The 18,651-nt window shown below is 44.9% G+C and overlaps 1 protein-coding gene across 1 annotated transcript; it reads right to left on the bottom strand.

The window, feature by feature from the left end:
• Positions 1 to 3,631: 3,631 nt before the first annotated feature.
• LOC136933519 (sodium/hydrogen exchanger 6-like) lies at positions 3,632 to 12,374 on the bottom strand. The gene is made up of 16 exons (XM_067228948.1): positions 12,033 to 12,374; positions 11,486 to 11,685; positions 11,283 to 11,360; positions 11,069 to 11,145; positions 10,619 to 10,731; positions 10,370 to 10,475; positions 9,340 to 9,481; positions 8,633 to 8,738; positions 8,364 to 8,452; positions 8,100 to 8,213; positions 7,239 to 7,350; positions 6,680 to 6,833; positions 6,412 to 6,442; positions 6,203 to 6,288; positions 5,897 to 6,002; positions 3,632 to 5,653 (listed from the first exon to the last, which is right to left on the bottom strand). The coding sequence occupies exons 1-16, from the start codon at positions 12,304 to 12,306 to the stop codon at positions 5,357 to 5,359; spliced, it is 2,085 nt and encodes a 694-aa protein (XP_067085049.1). The 5' UTR covers positions 12,307 to 12,374; the 3' UTR covers positions 3,632 to 5,356.
• Between the last annotated feature and the right edge of the window lie 6,277 nt (positions 12,375 to 18,651).

Here is an 18,651-nt window from a genome sequence, read left to right as displayed (position 1 = left end):
TCCAGCAGAAGACCAAGAGCACCAGGGCTGCTCAGGGCTCTGCAGTTCAAGCTGGATCTCTCCTGCTCGTCCTTCGTGGACCTGATAGCAGAGGAGGAAGGAGAGAGACTGTGTCTGAGTGTCGAGGACTGTAGGACCATCTCCACCGTCCTGAGAGATAGCCACCACACCTTCCACCACACCAGGCCTCAGATCATCCTGAGAGACTGTGAGGCGGAGGACGCAGCCCTGAGGGAGCTGCTTGTCATCATGGACCTGGTCAAGATCAGGTAAGATATACAGAAGATGTGACCAACTATATGGTTGAAACACCAACTTCATCCAGTATGTTGTCCAATTCATTCAAACCCTCTAACTTCTAATGTATTGAAATACATTAGTCACCTTGGTGAAATAGTGGACCATGTTTCACTATGTTTATATGAACATACATGAATGTACATTTGACTTTAGTTATATCAGTTCAGTTGTTCTGTTTATTCATCTAATGTGGCCTCTCTGTACTTAATTATTTAGCTAGATACATTTAGTCATTTAGCAGACGCTCTTATCCAGAGCGACTTACAGTAAGTACAGGGACATTCTCCCCGAGGCAAGTAGAGTGAAGTGCCTTGCCCAAGGACACAACGTCATTTGGTTGGCATAGCCGGGAATCCAACTAGCAACCTTCTGATTACTAGCCCGATTCTCTAACCACTCAGCCATCTGACTCCTGTTCATATCAGGGTTTTATAAAAAGGTGGAGCCACTTGAGAATTTTGGTGCAAAAAGAAGAAGTCAATTGGCCTCAAACCAGTTTCAATATCAAATGACTCAGCTCATCCACCATATCTGGGTGCTAGAGTAGACTGTGCAGAGTATGTATTGTCTGTATGGTAGACCAGAGTGTGCCGTCTACAGGGTAGACTATAGAGTATGTACTGTCTGCTTGGTAGACTATAGAGTATGTACTGTCTGCTTGGTAGACTGTAGAGTATGTACTGTCTGCTTGGTAGACTGTAGAGTATGTACTGTCTGCTTGGTAGACTGTAGAGTATGTACTGTCTGCTTGGTAGACTGTAGAGCAGGGGTGTTCAATCCTGGTCCTCGAGAGCCCCTGTCCTGCATGTTTTAGATGTTTCCCTGCTCCAGCACACCTGATTCAAATGAACCGTCATTACCCGGCTTCCACAGAGCTTGATAACAACCCATTCCTTTGAATTACATTTAAAAACACCCCTGCTGTAGAGTATGTACTACAGCCTTTTTTAAATAGGATTTATTCAGAAAAATCTATTTTCCAACAGTTTAAAAGTTGACCATTACATTTACATTTATGCATTTTGCAGACACTTTTATCCAAAGCGACTTCCAAGAGAGAGCTTTACAAAAGAGCATAGGTCACTGATCATAACAACGAGATAGCCCCAAACATTGCGAGCGGCCAAAACATGAAGCATACATTGTGAAAAACCAAATAAGTGCCAAAGGGAAGAACCATAAGAGCATGCAGTTAAACAAGTTACAATTAAACAACATGAAACTCAAAAAGTGCAAGAGTGTACCTGTAAAAAAAAACAAAAAAACCATCAACAGTAAAATATTTCACAGCGAGTACAAGAATTTAAAACTGTTACAACTAACCAACAAGAGCAACAAGTCTCTCAATAAGAGTCATTGTGATCCTGGAGCAAACTAACATCAGGTCCAGCCAAGCATTCCTAAGTGCCGCTGTACTCCCAGAGTAGTGGTGGAGATAAAACAAGTTTTAGCCCACTGCTTCAAAACAATATTAGGTATTTAATTTGCCATAATTACTCTATATTGGGTTGGGAATTGGTACAAATAACTGTGTCTTCAAATCCAAGTGATCAGCATGAAAATTACATTTAAAAAATGTAATGCAAAAAATTAATTAATTAATATTACCCAATACCCAATTCTTTTGGATATGGATTAATGAAGATGTGTAATTTAAATGGAAATACATCTTCAATTTAATTAAATGTAAGTAACAACTTTTGTCAGCTATGGAAGTCATAATACATTATACATAATACAACAGTCATGTGCCTTTCAAGAAAACCCTGCTATAACATAAACCCTTTCTATGCCACAATTTTACACAGGAAAATTAACTTGTTACCTTAATCTACGCAACTGCAACAATAAATTATACTGCATTACAAAGAATACATGCTGAAAATGCTGAAACTTGCATTTGCCGTGTTGGCACCTCCATCTCAGGTTAGGCTTGTGTACAGAAAAGGGAAAATAAACCAGTCATGTGACTTATGAGAAATCTCTGCAATACTATACAGAGGTGGGAGAGATGATAGTAGAAGTCTTTTTTTTTTTTTTTTTTGGATGAGTGTTCTTTTTGATGAAGACATGAAAGATATTCTGGTTGAACCCTATCTTTGTGATTCTGTTGTAGGTTGTTCACCCACGAGCTCCCCCTGTCCATCCCCCTGTCCTGCTTCAGGCAGCTGTCCAGGTAACTGTCCTCCCTCAGGACAAAGCCTTGAGCCTCCGTAGATGATCTTTGATAACTCTGACCTTCTTCCAAAGACCAAGCTACTGGTCTACAAAGCAGTTATCTTGCTCACTGTTTTATATCATGCAGAGGCTTGGACTACCTACAGTAGGCGTATAAGAGGACTGCAGTCCCACCACCACAGATGCCTGTGAAAGATCCTGCGTATCATCTGGAAAGAGAAGCGCACTAACATCAGTGTTCTTGAGGAAGCCAACATCGACAGCATTGCCACCTCCATCACTAAACACTGGCCGAGACGGACAGGCCATGTAATATAACTGCCTTACACACGCCTCCCAAAACAGGTCCTCTACTCAGAGCTGAATACTGACCAACAAGCTCCTGGTGGTCAGAAAAAGCATTTCAAGGACTATATCAGGACATTCCACACAAACAGCTCTAACTGGGAAGACCTGGCTCAAAGCAAACTCGTATGGAGTTTGTGGTTCAGAATTGGCCTCCAGTCTTTTGAAGTTCCACAAAAAGGACCCCCCTGGAGGACCATCATAATTGACTGATCGCTGATGAGCTTTAGCCTCTGCCTATCCAGCTTCAGCATCAGCAATTACATATTCATTCATTTTCCATTTTACAATCTATCAGAATCTAGGCCGGAAATTCAAAATATCTTTCTGCAACCAGTGACTTTTGTCTTTGAAGGCCAGTGGGTCTTCGCTAGTGGCATTGCTGTATTGTAGACACACATACCAGTCTCCATCAATTAATGCTGTTATAACCCACGGACTAGCTGCTGAGACTGACTTCCCCAACAGAATTCATGTTTTACAATCACACCTTGTTAAACGTTTGTTCTGGGTGCACCATCCACATATTTTCATGCGTTCTGGGTCTATCAGCCACATGAAAAAACAACAACATTGTAACATTGTGATGTGAAGCTAGGATACAATCTCCACAGCCTTGCTTCCCTGTTACTGTACTTGCCAACTTTCTCAGTAACTTAAAATACATTTACAAACAAAGGGGTTTCAGTAAGCATACTTAAATGTGACTTTATCGCATCCTGCGTCTGTCTGGTTCATTCATGTCTAAATACTTATGTGGGGTTTGACATGAATTATACAAATTATGGTTTTAAAGTAAACACAAGAGGAATATATATGTTTTATTCTCCAGAAAACATCTCTATCTCTACTACAGAGTATACAGTATGTAAGAAAAACCCTTACTGCCCATCACAACATCCTGTACGAAACTCCTAGCTGCTGTTCACATCTTTGTATTCACAAATAAACAATAAACACTGTTACAACCGGACAGGCAAACACAGTAATGACACAGGTGGATTCCGTAACCAGTGCAGTGCTGGATTAGGGTTAACATCTGAACTACTGTGAACTCTGCATTTTAACCGGTAACTATACAACCATGCTCATACCATGTTAAACAGCTCATGGCTTTTGTTGTATGTAGCATTTTGTTTTTATTCTTCTTCAGATTTAAAAAAAATAAGGTATGTAAAAATAGGTATGAAAAAGCAAAAGTCAAATAATCTGGCCCAAAAAGTGCAAAGGATCTATGGGCAGGTGTCCTCAAAACAGATCAAATCTAGTCAGGGGTTAACAAGCTTAGTCAGGGAATAAAAAGCCTAGTCAGGGATTAACAAACATTTAGGGTGCAGTGTTGAGTTCCTTTATAGATTGATAGAAGTTCTCGACGGCAGATCCTGATCTGCAGAGACCTCTGGTGGTCAGAGAAAGTGCTGGAAGAAGAACGCAGAAACACATAGCAACGCAGAACAGCATGTTGAATTGAGCTGCTGAGTGAACAACAACATGTTTACAGCACACAACACACTATTCACCATGGTAACAACAAGGTCTTCATTGTAAAAAAACAACAACCTTTGTTTCATCCTGTTACACTGTTTACTGCACACTATCCACTTATATGTACAAATCAGTATCATTAGGCACTTGTTCAAACAGTAGACAGCCCTCAATACATCACCCTTGTTCTGGTTACAAACAAACTGGGGGTAGCTGAGTAGTACAGCCTGGGCATAACTTGGGTGTAGCCTGGGCATAGGCTAATCCAGGTTGTATACATCAAATACATCTATATCATATATTGATTCTAGAGAGCGAGAACGAGGAACATGTGACTGGTTCCCCTAGTAAAAGTTTACGTAAATAAATAAATAAAAGGTGTCATAACAGTAACACAAGAAAATAAAAATACTTTGAATAAATAAATATATTATCTTTTTAAATAATAATAATAATAACAAAAAAATGGCTGAGAAGGTCTGTGCAGAGCAGAGGCAAGATGGTGTCACTCAGATGGAAGAGTGTCACCTAGCGTAGATTTCTAGCTCCATGGAGGGAGTCGTTGAAGGTAGGACAAGGGAGGACGGGGAGAGGTTAAGGAGGGTGTGGTTAAGGTTAAGACTAGGGACAGTGGGGTTGAGGTTAGGGAGTGTGTAGTTAAGGTTAGGACTTGAGAGGATGGGGTTGAGGTTTGGGAGGATGCGTGCATGCGTGCATGCATGGGGTTAAGGTTAAGGAAGGTGGAATTATGGTTAGGAGCAGGGAGAGTGGGGTTAAGGTTAAGGACGGTGGAGTTGAGGTTACAACCAGGGAGGGTATAGTTGAGGATAGGGAGGGTGGGGTTTAGGTTCGTATCAGAGAAGGTGTGGTTGAGGTTAGGGAAGGTGTGGGTTAGGGTTAGGTCCACCTAAGAACCACGTTAGCTTTAACTGAATCTCAGGACCATAGGTGTTTGCATACCGATAAGCTTTTCACTACCAATCCCATGATGCCCTGGTTGTGAACCAGGAAGTGGAGAGAAGAGACAGAGAGCCAGACCAGGGGGTTCTCACAGTCTATGCCAGCGTTGGTCAGAGTGGGGAGGGGAGGGGGGCGGCAGGAGGCGGACAGGGGCTTCAGGAGGGTCTTCCATGGGCAGGACCAGACGTGTTCCTCTGATGACCAGTTCATGCCCCACCCCCAGCCCCTCCTCCACCCCCTCGTCCAGGCCCCCGCCCCCGGAGGAGGGGAGTTTGCGGAGTGTGCTGGTGCGCCCGCTGGCGTCGGTGCTGATGGTGACGTCAGCGTAAATGGAGCCCTGCTCCTCTATCAGCTCGGCGTCGTCCTCGTGCAGACGGCCGTCGTTCTGAAACACAGCGGGTCAGGGTGACAGGGTGTGGAACACTGCACTGCTGTCAGGGTGTGACAGGGGGCATGAGTGACTCCGAGTGTGTGTGTGTGTGTCTCTGAACCTGTGTACGTGGGTTGGTTTGAGCACGCTGTGTGTGTTTTCTCATCTGTGTGTGTGTGTGCATGTGTGTTCGCACCTGTTAGGCTTATGCATGTGTGTGTTCTCATCTGTTAGGCTTGTGTGTGTGTGTGTTCTCACCTCGTAGGCCTGTGTACTGGTGAGGCAGTGTGCCAGTGGTCCACAGCAGGCCGGCAGGACGGCAGTGAGGGGGGGGCCACTGTGGGTCAGCAGAGGCTTTAGGTAGCTGGGGGGGGGCGGAGGGGTCAAGGACTGTTAGGACTGTCTACTATCTAACCCCAACCCTACGCAGTCTTTCTCTCTCTTTGTGGTTGTGGCTCTATGGAGCCATCTGGTGACCATTTCTGACAATTGTACTGGGAACACCTTTTCACCAAAAATGAAAATAAGCCGGTGAGATCTGGAGGAGCAGCCAGTAAAGGATACTTGCGGTCGAAGTTGTACCAAATCCTGAAGGGCCAGGCACTCTCATGTTTGGTGCTGCTGTGCTGAGTGTCATCCAGGACAGTCACCTGCAGCACACACACACACAGGTCAGCACACACACAGATCAGCACACACACACACACACACAGTACAGACACACAAAAACGGTCAGAATTCCTTCTAACGGTAGAGATCACATGGTTACTCACAGAGCTGTCTTGATCCGAGTTGACGCCCACTCTAGGAGCAAACAGAAAAACAGACTTCACTCAATGGTTCACCAGACCTGTTAGCCTTGGTTAACCTCGGTTAGGGGCTTAGGGTTAGCATGGCTAAGGGTTACAGGGGCTTAGGGTTAGCATGGCTAAGGGCTACAAGGGCTTAGGGTTAGCATGGCTAGGGGCTACAGGAGCTTAGGGTTAGCTTGGCTAGGGGCTACAGGGCCTTAGGGTTAGCATGGCTAGGGGTTACGCTCACCGGATGCTCATGAAGGACAGCATTGGGGTGGTGCCTCCTCCACACAGCCACACGGTGAAGAACACGATGAGCAGGGTGGTGGAAAACATCATCTGACGCGCGTAGCTGGCCGTGTCACGGATGGAGAGGGCAAAAGTCATGGCTCCGCGCAGACCTGGTGGGAGAAGAACAGGAGATCAGGAGGCGGGGAGAGGAGAGGAAGGGAGAAGAAGGGATAGGAGATCAGGAGAGGAGAGAGAGGAGGAAGAGATCAGGAAAGAAGAGGAGAGGAGGAGAGGTGAGGAGATTGGGAGGAGAGAATGGTAGTGCGGGAAAGGAGGAGTTGAGAGGAGATCAGGAGAGGAAAAGAGGACAGCAAGAGAGAGTAGAGAGGAGGGGATCAGGAGAAGACAGTAGAGGAGGGTAGAGGAGAGATCAGAAAGAGAGGAGGATAGAGAAGAGAGAAGAACAAGGGAGAGGACAGGGCATCAGGAGAAGAGGACAGACGAGGAGAACATCAAAAGAAGAGAGGAAAGGGGGGTGGAGGATAGGAGACGAGGAACAGAGTGAAACAATCTACCTGCAAACATCATGACATGCTGGAAGTTGTAGCTGATCTTGTTCTTACGCCCTAGGTTGAGCAGGAAGGACAGGGGGTAGATGTTGGCTGCCCTCCCCAGGAATACTGCTATCTGGAGGGAAGGATCAAGGACTACAACCAGTCCAGGGGAGTCTGGAGGGCCAGGGGGTGGGGAGGTGTACCTGGAGGGTTAGGGGGTAGGGAGGTATACCTGATGAGTTAGGGGGTAGGGGGGTGTACCTGGAGGGTTAGGGGGTAGGGAGGTATACCTGATGAGTTAGGGGGTAGGGGGGTGTACCTGGAGGGTTAGGGGGTAGGAAGGTGTACCTGATGAGTTAGGGGGTAGGGAGGTATACCTGATGAGTTAGGGGGTAGGGGGGTGTACCTGGAGGGTTAGGGGGTAGGGAGGTGTACCAGATGAGTTAGGGGGTAGGGGGGTGTACCTGGAGGGTTAGGGGGTAGGAAGGTGTACCTGATGAGTTAGGGGGTAGGGAGGTATACCTGATGAGTTAGGGGGGTGTACCTGGAGGGTTAGGGGGTAGGGAGGTGTACCAGATGAGTTAGGGGGTAGGGGGGTGTACCTGGAGGGTTAGGGGGTAGGGAGGTGTACCTGAGAAGTTAGGGGGTAGGGGGGTGTACCTGGAGGGTTAGGGGGTAGGGAGGTGTACCTGAGGAGTTAGGGGGTAGGGGGGTGTACCTGGAGGGTTAGGGGGTAGGGAGGTATAACTGATGAGTTAGGGGGTAGGGGGGTGTACCTGGAAGGTTAGGGGGTAGGGAGGTGTACCAGACATTACATTATTGCTATAAAAGCAAACAGAAAAGCAGCGAGCTGAATATTAAAGCATCACGTGTCAAGGATACGAAGGCTCCGATGATGAACATGGGGTTGAAGACGTGAGACTGGAAGGAGAAGAGCGTCAGACCCATGTAGGAGAAGATGAAGTTCTCCGCCAGGAAGTTGAGCACCTCAAACAGCTGGAGGAGGAACAACACACCAACATTTTCCGCTTGTGTTTGCATCTACGCACGCTTGTGTATGTTCCCACTCGTGTGTATGTGTGTGAGCATTTGTTTCGATGCGTGTTTCTACGTACGTGTGTGTTTCTATGTGTGTGCGTGTTTAACCTGTTTAGTTCTTTCCTGGGACTCGGGGGAGAGGTTGTTGTAGGTGTAGTGAGCCTGAGTGATCCCACAGAAGAGCACAGACACCACCCCTGGAGCAACACACACAAACACACACACACACACAAAGTTAAACTTACAGACGAAGCAGTGAAATACAGTCAGAGGCAGATATGGACGATGTGTGAATACTGCATGTATATTTGTCTGTGTGTCTATATACATATATCTGTGTGTATGTCAGTAGGTATATATGAGTGTGTGTGTGCTACCAGTGAAGCCGCAGGCCTCAGCCAGCAGGAAGGTGCTCCAGGACATGAGGAAGAAGAGGGCCGTCTCCAAAAGGGGGAAGTCTCTCAGCTTGGTGAACTTGGTCACGTGACCAGGAGGTTAAGGGCTCACAGCACTGAAGTTAGGAGGCTGCTCATACGATTCAATAACTTCACATAACATTTAGAACATAATCTCATTGGGTGTGTATTTCACATACAGTACTGTGCAAAAGTCTTAGGCCCAAATAAAAAATTGTAAAGCAAAAAAGCTTTAGAAATTAAAAGGCAGAAGACAAAAGAATACATATTTATGACCATTTTCATGTGAAAAATCTTGTGTTCCTGTATAACTTGCACAGTACTGTATATAGCTAGCTACTGTATAACTGACAGACCACTATGTAGCTAGCTAGTGTGTATCTGTGACACACAGTATATTCAAGTAGCTGATATTTAAATAATAACAGATTTTAGACTCTGCAAAAGACTCATATCAATATCAGCTCAACGACCTGCAAGCAGAAGTTACTGTTTATCCAAGTCGGAGGTTGTGATACCCAAGGACCTCGATGAGAATTTGTATTTATTTATATATTTAAATAGCGCCCTGCTTCAAATATATAAAATGTCCCAGTGCTAGGATTGACTTCTAGAACTGGACCGCTGGTTACGAGCCTGTCCGAGCGTTGCCATGGGTGACAGGATATGAGTGCAGTCATGACCCCAGTGGCCACTCCCAGAGCCAAGGACCCGCTGAAGACGACCAGAAACACACCAAAGGACTTGCCCATGGCAGACGCCTGGAAGCTGTGGCTGTTGTCCCCTGTGGGCTGGTAGGCCCCGATAGACCTGGGGAGGAACAACATGATCTCAATCACCACAGTGGACGGCTCTATAGCTATCAACCAGCTGCCATATTGGTGAGTGCAAACTAGGACCCATAGGCATCCAGAATACCATTCAAAGTCTCTGTAATGTTTAGCCAGTAGTCCAACATGGCAGCCATTTGATCACTTACCAAAGCCTTGCATTACCAAGACTTCCGCCAGTAAATCTATGGTAATACATGCGCGCGCACGCACAAACACACACACACACACACACTATAGCACACTAAATCAGACGGCATACTAAATCATAGACTATGTCACACTAAATCAGTGTCTACGGCACACTAAAGCAGAATATAGCACACCAGAGAGCAATTACAGGTCAAATACTGTCACTTGAGGTGGAGTTCAGAAAAGCCAATAGCAGTGCTCGGTGTATTTGACCTGGTTCAGAGAGGCAGGAGGGAGGAGGGGGGTAAAGCTGGAGGGGGAGGGGCTAAACCTGCCACTACAACCATGTCCCACCGCGGGGGCGGGCCTTGCTCCTGGCCCCCGCCCTGGCCCCGCCTCTCCTGCCCGCGCTGCTTCTCATAGCGCAGCAGCACGCTGCAACACCATCCAGGGAAGAGTCAGTTAGTTCGAGTTGGCTTTAGGCTTTCAGCCAGCTAACTACGGGTTAGTTGGAGTTAGCGTAAGGTTGTCACCTAGCTAACTACGGGTTTAACTCATTTAGAGTTAGCGTCAGGTTGTCCGAAAGGTAACAAGGGGTTAGGGTTAGTTTGAGTCTGATTGTCAGCCAGGGGAACACTGCGCATCACAGCTACTCACTGACTGAAAAACAGACTGTTATGTGTGTGTGTGTGTGTGTGTGTGTGTATGTGTGTGTGAGAAAGAGAGAGAGACTTACGAGGAAAGGATGATAGCCACAGCGTCATTGAGGACACTCTCTCCAAACAGAAGGGCGTACAGGTCCACATCCACCCTTAGCTCGTTGAAAATGGCCAGGACTGTGACTGGGAGGACACACACACACACTCACTCAACACCGATTGATTGCTACACTCCACTGAGAGCATATAGAACAACAGAACAGAGGGGAGCAGAGCCGAGCAGAACAGAGCAGAACTACATGTAGCAGAGCAGACGAACGTGCTACCTGGGTCTGTGGCAGACACTATGGCACCAAAGAAGAGGCAGTCAGTGAAGAAGAAGTCTCCTCTCAGCTGGCCAACGGCCTTCATGAACGACACACAGCCATACATCAGGAGCCTGGAGACAGAGACCACGCACACGTTACATATTATATTATATTTATATTATATTATATATTTATATTTAGTCATTTAGCAGACGCTCTTATCCAGAGCGACTTACAGTAAGTACAGGGACATTCCCCCGAGGCAAGTAGGGTGAAGTGCCTTGCCCAAGGACACAACGTCAGTTGGCACGGCCGGGAATCGAACTGGCAACCTTCGGATTACTAGCCCGATTCCCTCACCGCTCAGCCACCTGACTCCCTACATGCCATAACAGGCACGGCACACACGTTACACAGCTGTCACATACACGTCACCTTCCGCACATATCACTCACTCAGAGAACTCACCCGATGACGAAGCATGATATGACTGTTCCCATGAAGGCATAGGTCAGGATGGAGCCAATGTTCCGGAAGAAGTGCCTCTGATGATGAACACATTACAAACATGCTATGAACACAATCTAAACACATTACAATATAAAACAAGTCAACCTTAGGTATTACTGATGTTAGTCTGAATGTACATTGAGGATGCTCTTGGGGGAATCACGTGACTTACCCTTTTCAAACTATAGCCAGCATGGAAGATGATTGGAGGCAACAAGATATTGAAAAACACTTCCGGGTCAAATGTCAGCTGAAAAGACAAAATTCAGAGTAATTGCTGACATGTTGAGCACAGAGGAGATGGGGGGGGGGGGGGGGGGGGGGGGGGGAGCAGGAAAAATGTGGGCTTTGGGATGGTCAGGTCAGAACTCATACCTTCCTCAGCATCTCATCATCCTGGACTTGATGACCTTTGCCCCTGCTGACCTCTCCCTTTAAGGTGTACTCGTAGAAGCGTCCGCTGGCGTTCACCAGCAGAGTCGCGGGGCTGGCGTTCACACTGCAGCTCATAGTCACGTTGTTCAGGTTTTGGGGTACGTGCACTCCGAAGCGGAGAATGACCCCAGCCAGCAAACCTACGGGTAGAAAGCGCGGTTGGACCACTTTCAATACAGCCGTGTGGAACCACCCCACTATCCATACAGAACTGTGAGACAACACCACAATCCAGAGAGGGTTAGGAGTTATGGACGACGCAACGCAAGGTCCCCTACACGAGCATGCATGAATAACAACTTAGTTATGGAGGTGCAATGGCCAACTAGATAACAGTTAGCTGTCACGTCCAGTGTTGAATTACGGTCGCGAATGCATAAACAGCTAAGTTGACTAGCTAGATACTTGTCTATCACGTAACGCTGGGTCTAAAGCAATGAACTAACGAAAGCAATGAACTAACGAAAGCTACGGCGCGTTGCCTCACCATATATCATGGCCAGTCCCGTTTCATGTAAAAACCTGAATCGACGGTGTTTAAACAGCCATATGGTTAAAATGGTCAGTGTTAAGAGCATTATGTATATAAGTAGATAGGCACTGTCTTGTCTATGGCTTTCTTCAGCCATTCTTTCAGTAGCAACATTGTCCATGGCAGTGTTCTCTCCTTGGCTTCCTACGAGAAGAAATGTAAACAGACAGGGTAAAATAAGCAGCGTCTTCGACGGCTTCAGAGCAAAATGTTTTGCTGATGATCCCATAATGTATGTCTGTTAAACCATTACTACGATAACTGCAATATTAACAGTCAGTGAGGGTAGATAAAATGCTTATCTTGCTGGCTAGCTTTTGACAGGTACGTTCCAACTTCCGTAACTGTCACCATCACAACATTGATACTTCCTGTTTGGTTTCTTCACAATAAAAGTGTCGTAATTTACGTCCCAAAACCTGTAGTATCCCAGAAAAACATTTGTGTCCCACAACATGTATAATGTATACTGACAATACTGCATAAGTGTATGTTTGAAGGACGGTAATGCTATGACAGTGTAATTTGGGGAAAACTAACGAACCCCAGAAAAAGAGCAGCTTTCCCACTCTAGCTGACACATGCTTTGACAGGAGATTTACATTTAGTCATTTAGCAGACGCTCTTATCCAGAGCGACTTACAGTAAGTACAGGGACATTCCCCCAAGGCAAGTAGGGTGAAGTGCCTTGCCCAAGGACACAAAGTCATTTTGCAGAGCCGGGAATCGAACCGATAACCTTCAGATTACTAGCCCGACTCCCTCACCGCTCAGCCACCTGACTCCCAGATTTCCAGATCATACCATGTCTGTCAAAATGATATGAAAAACAATCAAATGGGAAATATTGATACTTGATATTTTAAATCTGGTCATTTCATTTGATACCTCCTAACAAAAGGACATTATCAAATATGCATTTGAAACTGTAAAATGCATTCTGATCATTTCTGAGTTCTGATCATCTTTGATAACTAGTCTCTACAAGAAGGCATTGACCACAAGTGCTGGATAAGTTGTTCTATTCATGCAGACTACGATCACTGGTGTTAGTCCTATAACAGTCAACTGTCGCTCTGGTTAGCTCTGGAGGTTGTAGAGTCTGAGGCCTTTTAGTCCAAGGAGGACAAAAGGTACTCCACCTGCATCTCCAGGTTCCCCAGGACTTCTCCAGACAAATTCTGAGTACAGACATATAAATGGTCATCAAAATTAAAAATGCCATCCATCCATGACTGCATCTGGCTCTGAGAACACATTGAGACATCAACAACATTTAGTATTATAATTCTACAAAGACACAAACTAACAGTTAGCACTATCCAGGTATAGTGTGAAATGGAAAAAAGAGACTGCACCTTAATTCTCAGCCAAAATGTTTCTGCTCTCTGGCTCCAGCTCTGTCCTGGTGGCCTGATGGACAGAATGACCCCAAAGAGAAGATGGAGGAATCCATTGGGCTGCTGGGGGGGTAGTAGTAGAGAGAGACATGAGAGATGAGACAGAGTCAACATAGGACTGCAGTATAGTGGGTTAGACCAGACAATAAGTTTACACTATTAGGTTTGTGTCCCTTACCGGGCCACCATGGACAGTCTTGCCTTCTAGAAGGCCAAGCAGGACCATTTCAAAAAACAAATCAAGAAAATTGATCTGGGTGATCTGAAATCAAACAAGTACATATTTTAAAGAACAATGTAACACCATATGACAAGGATAGAAGATCAAAATCTTACATCAGAACCTCATTAATTGCTATGGAATAACTATTTGATCTGCTAAGGGGTCAGATGGCTGAGCGGTTATGGAATCGGGCTAATAATCAGAAGGTTGCCGCTTCGATTCCGGGTCGTGCAAAATGATGTGTCCTTGGGAAAGGCACTTCACCCTACTTGCCTCAGGGGAATGTCCCTGTATTTACTGTAAGTCACTCTGGATAAGAGTGTCTGCTAAATGACTAAATGTAATTGTAATGTAATGCTGTCTGGCTACACCTACTCCTGATTGGTCAATTTCTTCCATTATAGCCTGTCTGTTTACCCTAAGGCCTGCTGGAACTCCCTCACATCCTCAAAACTGAAATATAATAAAACTCAAACCTCAAAGATCCTATTAACTACAAGATCCGGTAAAACTCATGACCCTGTCTCTTTCCCTCTCAGTATTGTGATTTATAAATCTACCCGGTTATTGAGCTGAGCCAGTTCACCCAGAACCATCCACCCAGCATGGCTGATGAAGTTAAGGGACTAGTTGGTATTGGTCAGATCCTGGGAAAATATGGGAAAACCATCGGTACACTGTATCCACACAAAGTCAAATGGAATGACTCATGACAAATACTGTTTCTCTTTACCTCAAAGGCATTGCAAACAGCAGCCAGTTTACCCTCAAAGTTACTGGTTCCCTTGTAGGCAAAATAACTCCTGTATCAATAAAATATAAATTGATATAGTGGAATGTGCTGAAGAAAAACTTGAAGTTTAATTATGTACACAACAGAGTAGCAGTACTATTTTCAACCGGTGTTTCTACAGTACTTACTGCATCAGGGGGACTTGGACCTTTGGTTCCTCCACAACATCCTCCTCAAAATCCTACAACACAAAAGCAACATTGGTTTCTATCTCAAGGCACTTTTCACTCAGTGGCAAGTGAGATCATTGTCAGAGGTATAAGGAGATGGAAGTGTACAGATATTTACCTGAGGAGTGTTCTCAAAGTGGGGTGAGGAGAGGTGTGAGGAGAACGAGAAGGAGGGTCAGTTAAGGTGGAAGGTGTTGGAGCATGACCAACTTGTTGTCGTAGTCTCACCTCCTGCCTCGGCAAAGCCCTCAAAGGTCGTTTTCACTTCCACCTCCTGTGATTAGAAAATACAGAACATCTTTAGATTTTTAGTATCCCATTAAATAGTGATGACTGTCAACCAAATGTGATTTTTCAACAAGGAAAGTGGCTCTGGATAAGAGTGGCTCTGGATAAGAGCGTCTGCTAAATGACTAAATGTAAGTGTAGTGCACCTGGCCATCCTCAAAATACAGGAACTCCTTCTGTGTATTTATACAGTGGTACATGACATGGGTCATCTGTCTACCACCAAGTAGCTAGGGAGGACCAAACTAAACTAGAGAGGGTACAATTTCTGGGGAAATTGTAGGGTGTGCTTGCTTGCGACGGTTGCACAGGGGTCCGTTTTTGAATGACATGTTTACAGCTGATTTATGTATATTTTATATGAAAATGCATACTTATTATTTATAAAGATTAAATAGAATTAAAGGCATTTTTTTTTGCTGCTCATTTACAACTGAAAATACGAGTGAAGTGTAGAATGAAATAGATGTCTTCTCATTTCCCCTGCAAGAGGCAGCCTCATCGTTGAATCAAAACGAATAAATTTGGCGGACCGGTGTAAAAATGGACCTAATCTCTATGACTTAAACGTCATTTAAAGTTTTTCCCTTCTCGTGATATTTTCAGGCATGTAGCCTACTCATTGCATTCATTCATTAATAAAGAACCCCCTTTGAAGATTATTCTAAGACGTTACCCTGCAGTAGAAGATGGAATCGCGATTCAGACAGTCCCATCTGCTAATGATAATTTCACCCACAAATCATTTACTTGTAATGTAATGTCATAATAAATCCTACAACGAAATGTATTTGTGAGGAATGTTTATTTTAAAGATTGAAAACAGATGCATCATAGACCACTGTAGTATGTGTTGCCCGGGCAACAGAGGCTAATGTCATGATGCTAATGCTTCAGTGAAATAGTAGACTACCGTTTCCAAAAGTAGATGTGGGCCTACTTCCTTAATAATATCAGCTAATATTGTACATTACATTTCATAATTGTGTTTCACATCACAAAGTAAAATAGTTATCACCCTGGCCTCTTTGCTTGTGGCGTTCCTGCAGCTGCCTTGCAGTAAAGCTATAGTTAGCCTAGCTATCCCCCAAGTTAACAGATGTGAAACGAATGTTCTGCTACAGGTAGTCACGCGTGTTTTCGTGACGTTAGTGACGTGGTGACGTTAGTAACGTCAGTGACTGTGGCTAGCAAATTAGCCACCGTTAGCTTCACTTTTCACCACAAAAACGCAATTTCTACTTAAACCATGCAACCGAACGTAAATAAAAATACAACCAACGCAATCGCTACCAAGACGAACCTTTTGACACCGCCGTTGTGTATGTAGTCCAAATATTGACTGATCCTTAGGGGGGCGAAAATAAATAAAAATAATAAATATATATGTGAGAGAACAAAAGTTGTGCTCTCGCCGAAGGCTTGAGCACACCCAACTAAACATAACTAATTAACATACAGTCTCAGTGTAAAGCTGAAAACCCTGAAGTTGCGTTTGTCAGCTCGTGAACATTAGGTACTTGACTGACCTGCACCCCTGTGACCTCCAGTTCAATTCTAGATACAGCTAAAGAACCCTGAGAAAGATACACAGGAATACATTCAGTTTCATCCAGGAACAGTGGGATGAACCAGACGCTCTGGTGATTGGCCTCTTCAGTCCGCAGTATGCTCTCACCTCGAGTCCAATGTGACTAGTTGCACAACCTCCTCCAGTGTCTGTAAAGAGGAAAATCCCTTGGTAAAAATGCAATATGTTGGGGATTGAACTTCGGTCTCCTAATTGCTAAGCCAATCATACCGATAGACCTAGAGGATATTGTTTGTTCCAAGGTTGACATTAGAGCTTTTAACTTGCAGACAGGGCCGACTTATTACAAGTGCTTTCCACACCACCTCTAATTACTGTTAAGGGTGAGTGTGTGTGTGAGAGTATAGTTTTTGATACAGAATCAGAGAAGTCCACAAGACAGAGATGTCTAAGTTACTTGCAGTCGTCCAGCAGAGCGCCTGGTACAAATAAAATCCGAGGCATTCCATGTATCCACCAGGGGTAGGTCCTTCTCAAAGACTTGCCCCCTGTGGAACCTCTCCTACTCAGGGACTCCTCTTTCTTGGCATCAGGCTTAGGTAGTAAGACAGGCTGCACAACAAGAACCACACAGTCACCCTGACTTTCTGGACTTAACATGACCAAACTGTTCACTCCGAACAGTCGATTTTGCTTTTCATTGTACTGCCTATAGCAGACAAAGAAGTACAGTTGCAAATAGTGTGGGTTTCCTATTCAGTTTACTGATGATATAAGGTTACCTGTCCTCTGAGTAGAGTCCAGTCCTCCAATATAATCTTCATCAAATTTCTCAGTTGGTTTGTGATGTCGCCTATGGGTTTCGGTGTCTCTGCTGCTTGAGTGTAGGCTATGCCAGCCGTCTATCTCGCTCTTAAACACACTGTTTAGAAACAACATGTTGGCTTGACAGTCAACGCAATCATCAATCAGGGTTTTTTATTAAAAAAATGTTTACATTTTGAGAATTGATCGTATATAGTTTTTTATCGGGGTAACCACATGGTTGGTCGTTTGTTACCAGCGTAGTGAAATTGGGTGATAGGCTATAGCTTACAACTAACAAAATAAAATATTAATAACATGTTTTTTTATCCAAATATATCATATTATATGGTGTATTTTATCACCCTGCAGCCGAATTCACAAGCGGCTCGCGGAAAAAGTAAACCAGCTGCCAAAACGATCTCTGCAGAGCGCGAGCCAATTGCGTCGCTTCGCAGAGCAACGCAGCGCCACACGGCCTGTGTGGCCGGTCCAATTTGATAATATGGGCGCCAAAAGGAAAAAGGCTGCGCTTCCAGGCGCTTCGCAGCTAATCGCGGTGCTTCGCAGCCAGTGTCCAGGCGTTACACCTTTTCAATGATGCCATAAAGAAATTAACTATTAAACTATGAAACTACAAGATACATCTTGCACAGTTTACAACTTGAAAGTTATCACAGTTACATAATGATACTAGCCATTCAAACCAGAGTTTGACCTGTGGGCCATACTGTATGACCTGCGTTACCTGAAAGCGTCGTAGGCCTAAGTTGATCGTAGAATCCATCGTACGACGGATCTTAGTTTTACGGGACGTTCCCAAAGCCATCGTAGCTTAAGTGTCTCTTGAAAATTCGTAGCTCTTGAAAGCGCATAGATTAGCCTACTCCTTACGAGCATGTTCGGAAAACACACGTAACAAATATCGATGGTTTCGTTTTTTGCTCGATCGTTGCTACGATCCATCGTTATCGGGAAACGCAGCCCAGATGGTTTTGAGTCAGAAGCAGACAGATAAAGAGATGGGCTGTACTATCTAACAAAATGACAAATCATAGAGGGCCCATATAATTGTTTTTAAAACACACATTGTAGAATCAGTCTGAAAAATATTTCTAATTAGTTTGAAAAGAATTTCTGATTTCACCAACTTTTCTAAACATTTTGCCATCCAGAAGATGTTGGGGAAGGCGGGGGGAGCTCTGGCGGCGACTCGAGACAGCTCTCAACTCGGCAGAAAACCTCATTTGGGCCTCGCATCCACATCTCCAGATACTTACATATGTACACCCTGCCTAGGACCTGTCCAAACATCTTCAAATGCACACCCTCAATCTTTCATGGCGAGAAGGAATAAGGTTTGTG

Source organism: Osmerus mordax, chromosome 25 (genome assembly GCF_038355195.1).
Source record: "Osmerus mordax isolate fOsmMor3 chromosome 25, fOsmMor3.pri, whole genome shotgun sequence".
NCBI classification, from domain to species: domain Eukaryota; kingdom Metazoa; phylum Chordata; class Actinopteri; order Osmeriformes; family Osmeridae; genus Osmerus; species Osmerus mordax.
This window is presented reverse-complemented; position numbering and strand designations above follow the sequence as displayed.

Excerpts from the sequence above, each read along its gene's own strand:
- LOC136933519 (XM_067228948.1), bottom strand. The coding sequence starts at position 12,306 with ATGGGATCATCAGCAAAACATTTTGCTCTGAAGCCGTCGAAGACGCTG. Across the intron at positions 11,361-11,485 it reads ATGATGAGATGCTGAGGAAG|CTGACATTTGACCCGGAAGT; the intron begins GTATGAGTTCTG and ends TTGTCTTTTCAG. Across the intron at positions 8,453-8,632 it reads TGAGGCCTGCGGCTTCACTG|GGGTGGTGTCTGTGCTCTTC; the intron begins GTAGCACACACA and ends GTGTTGCTCCAG.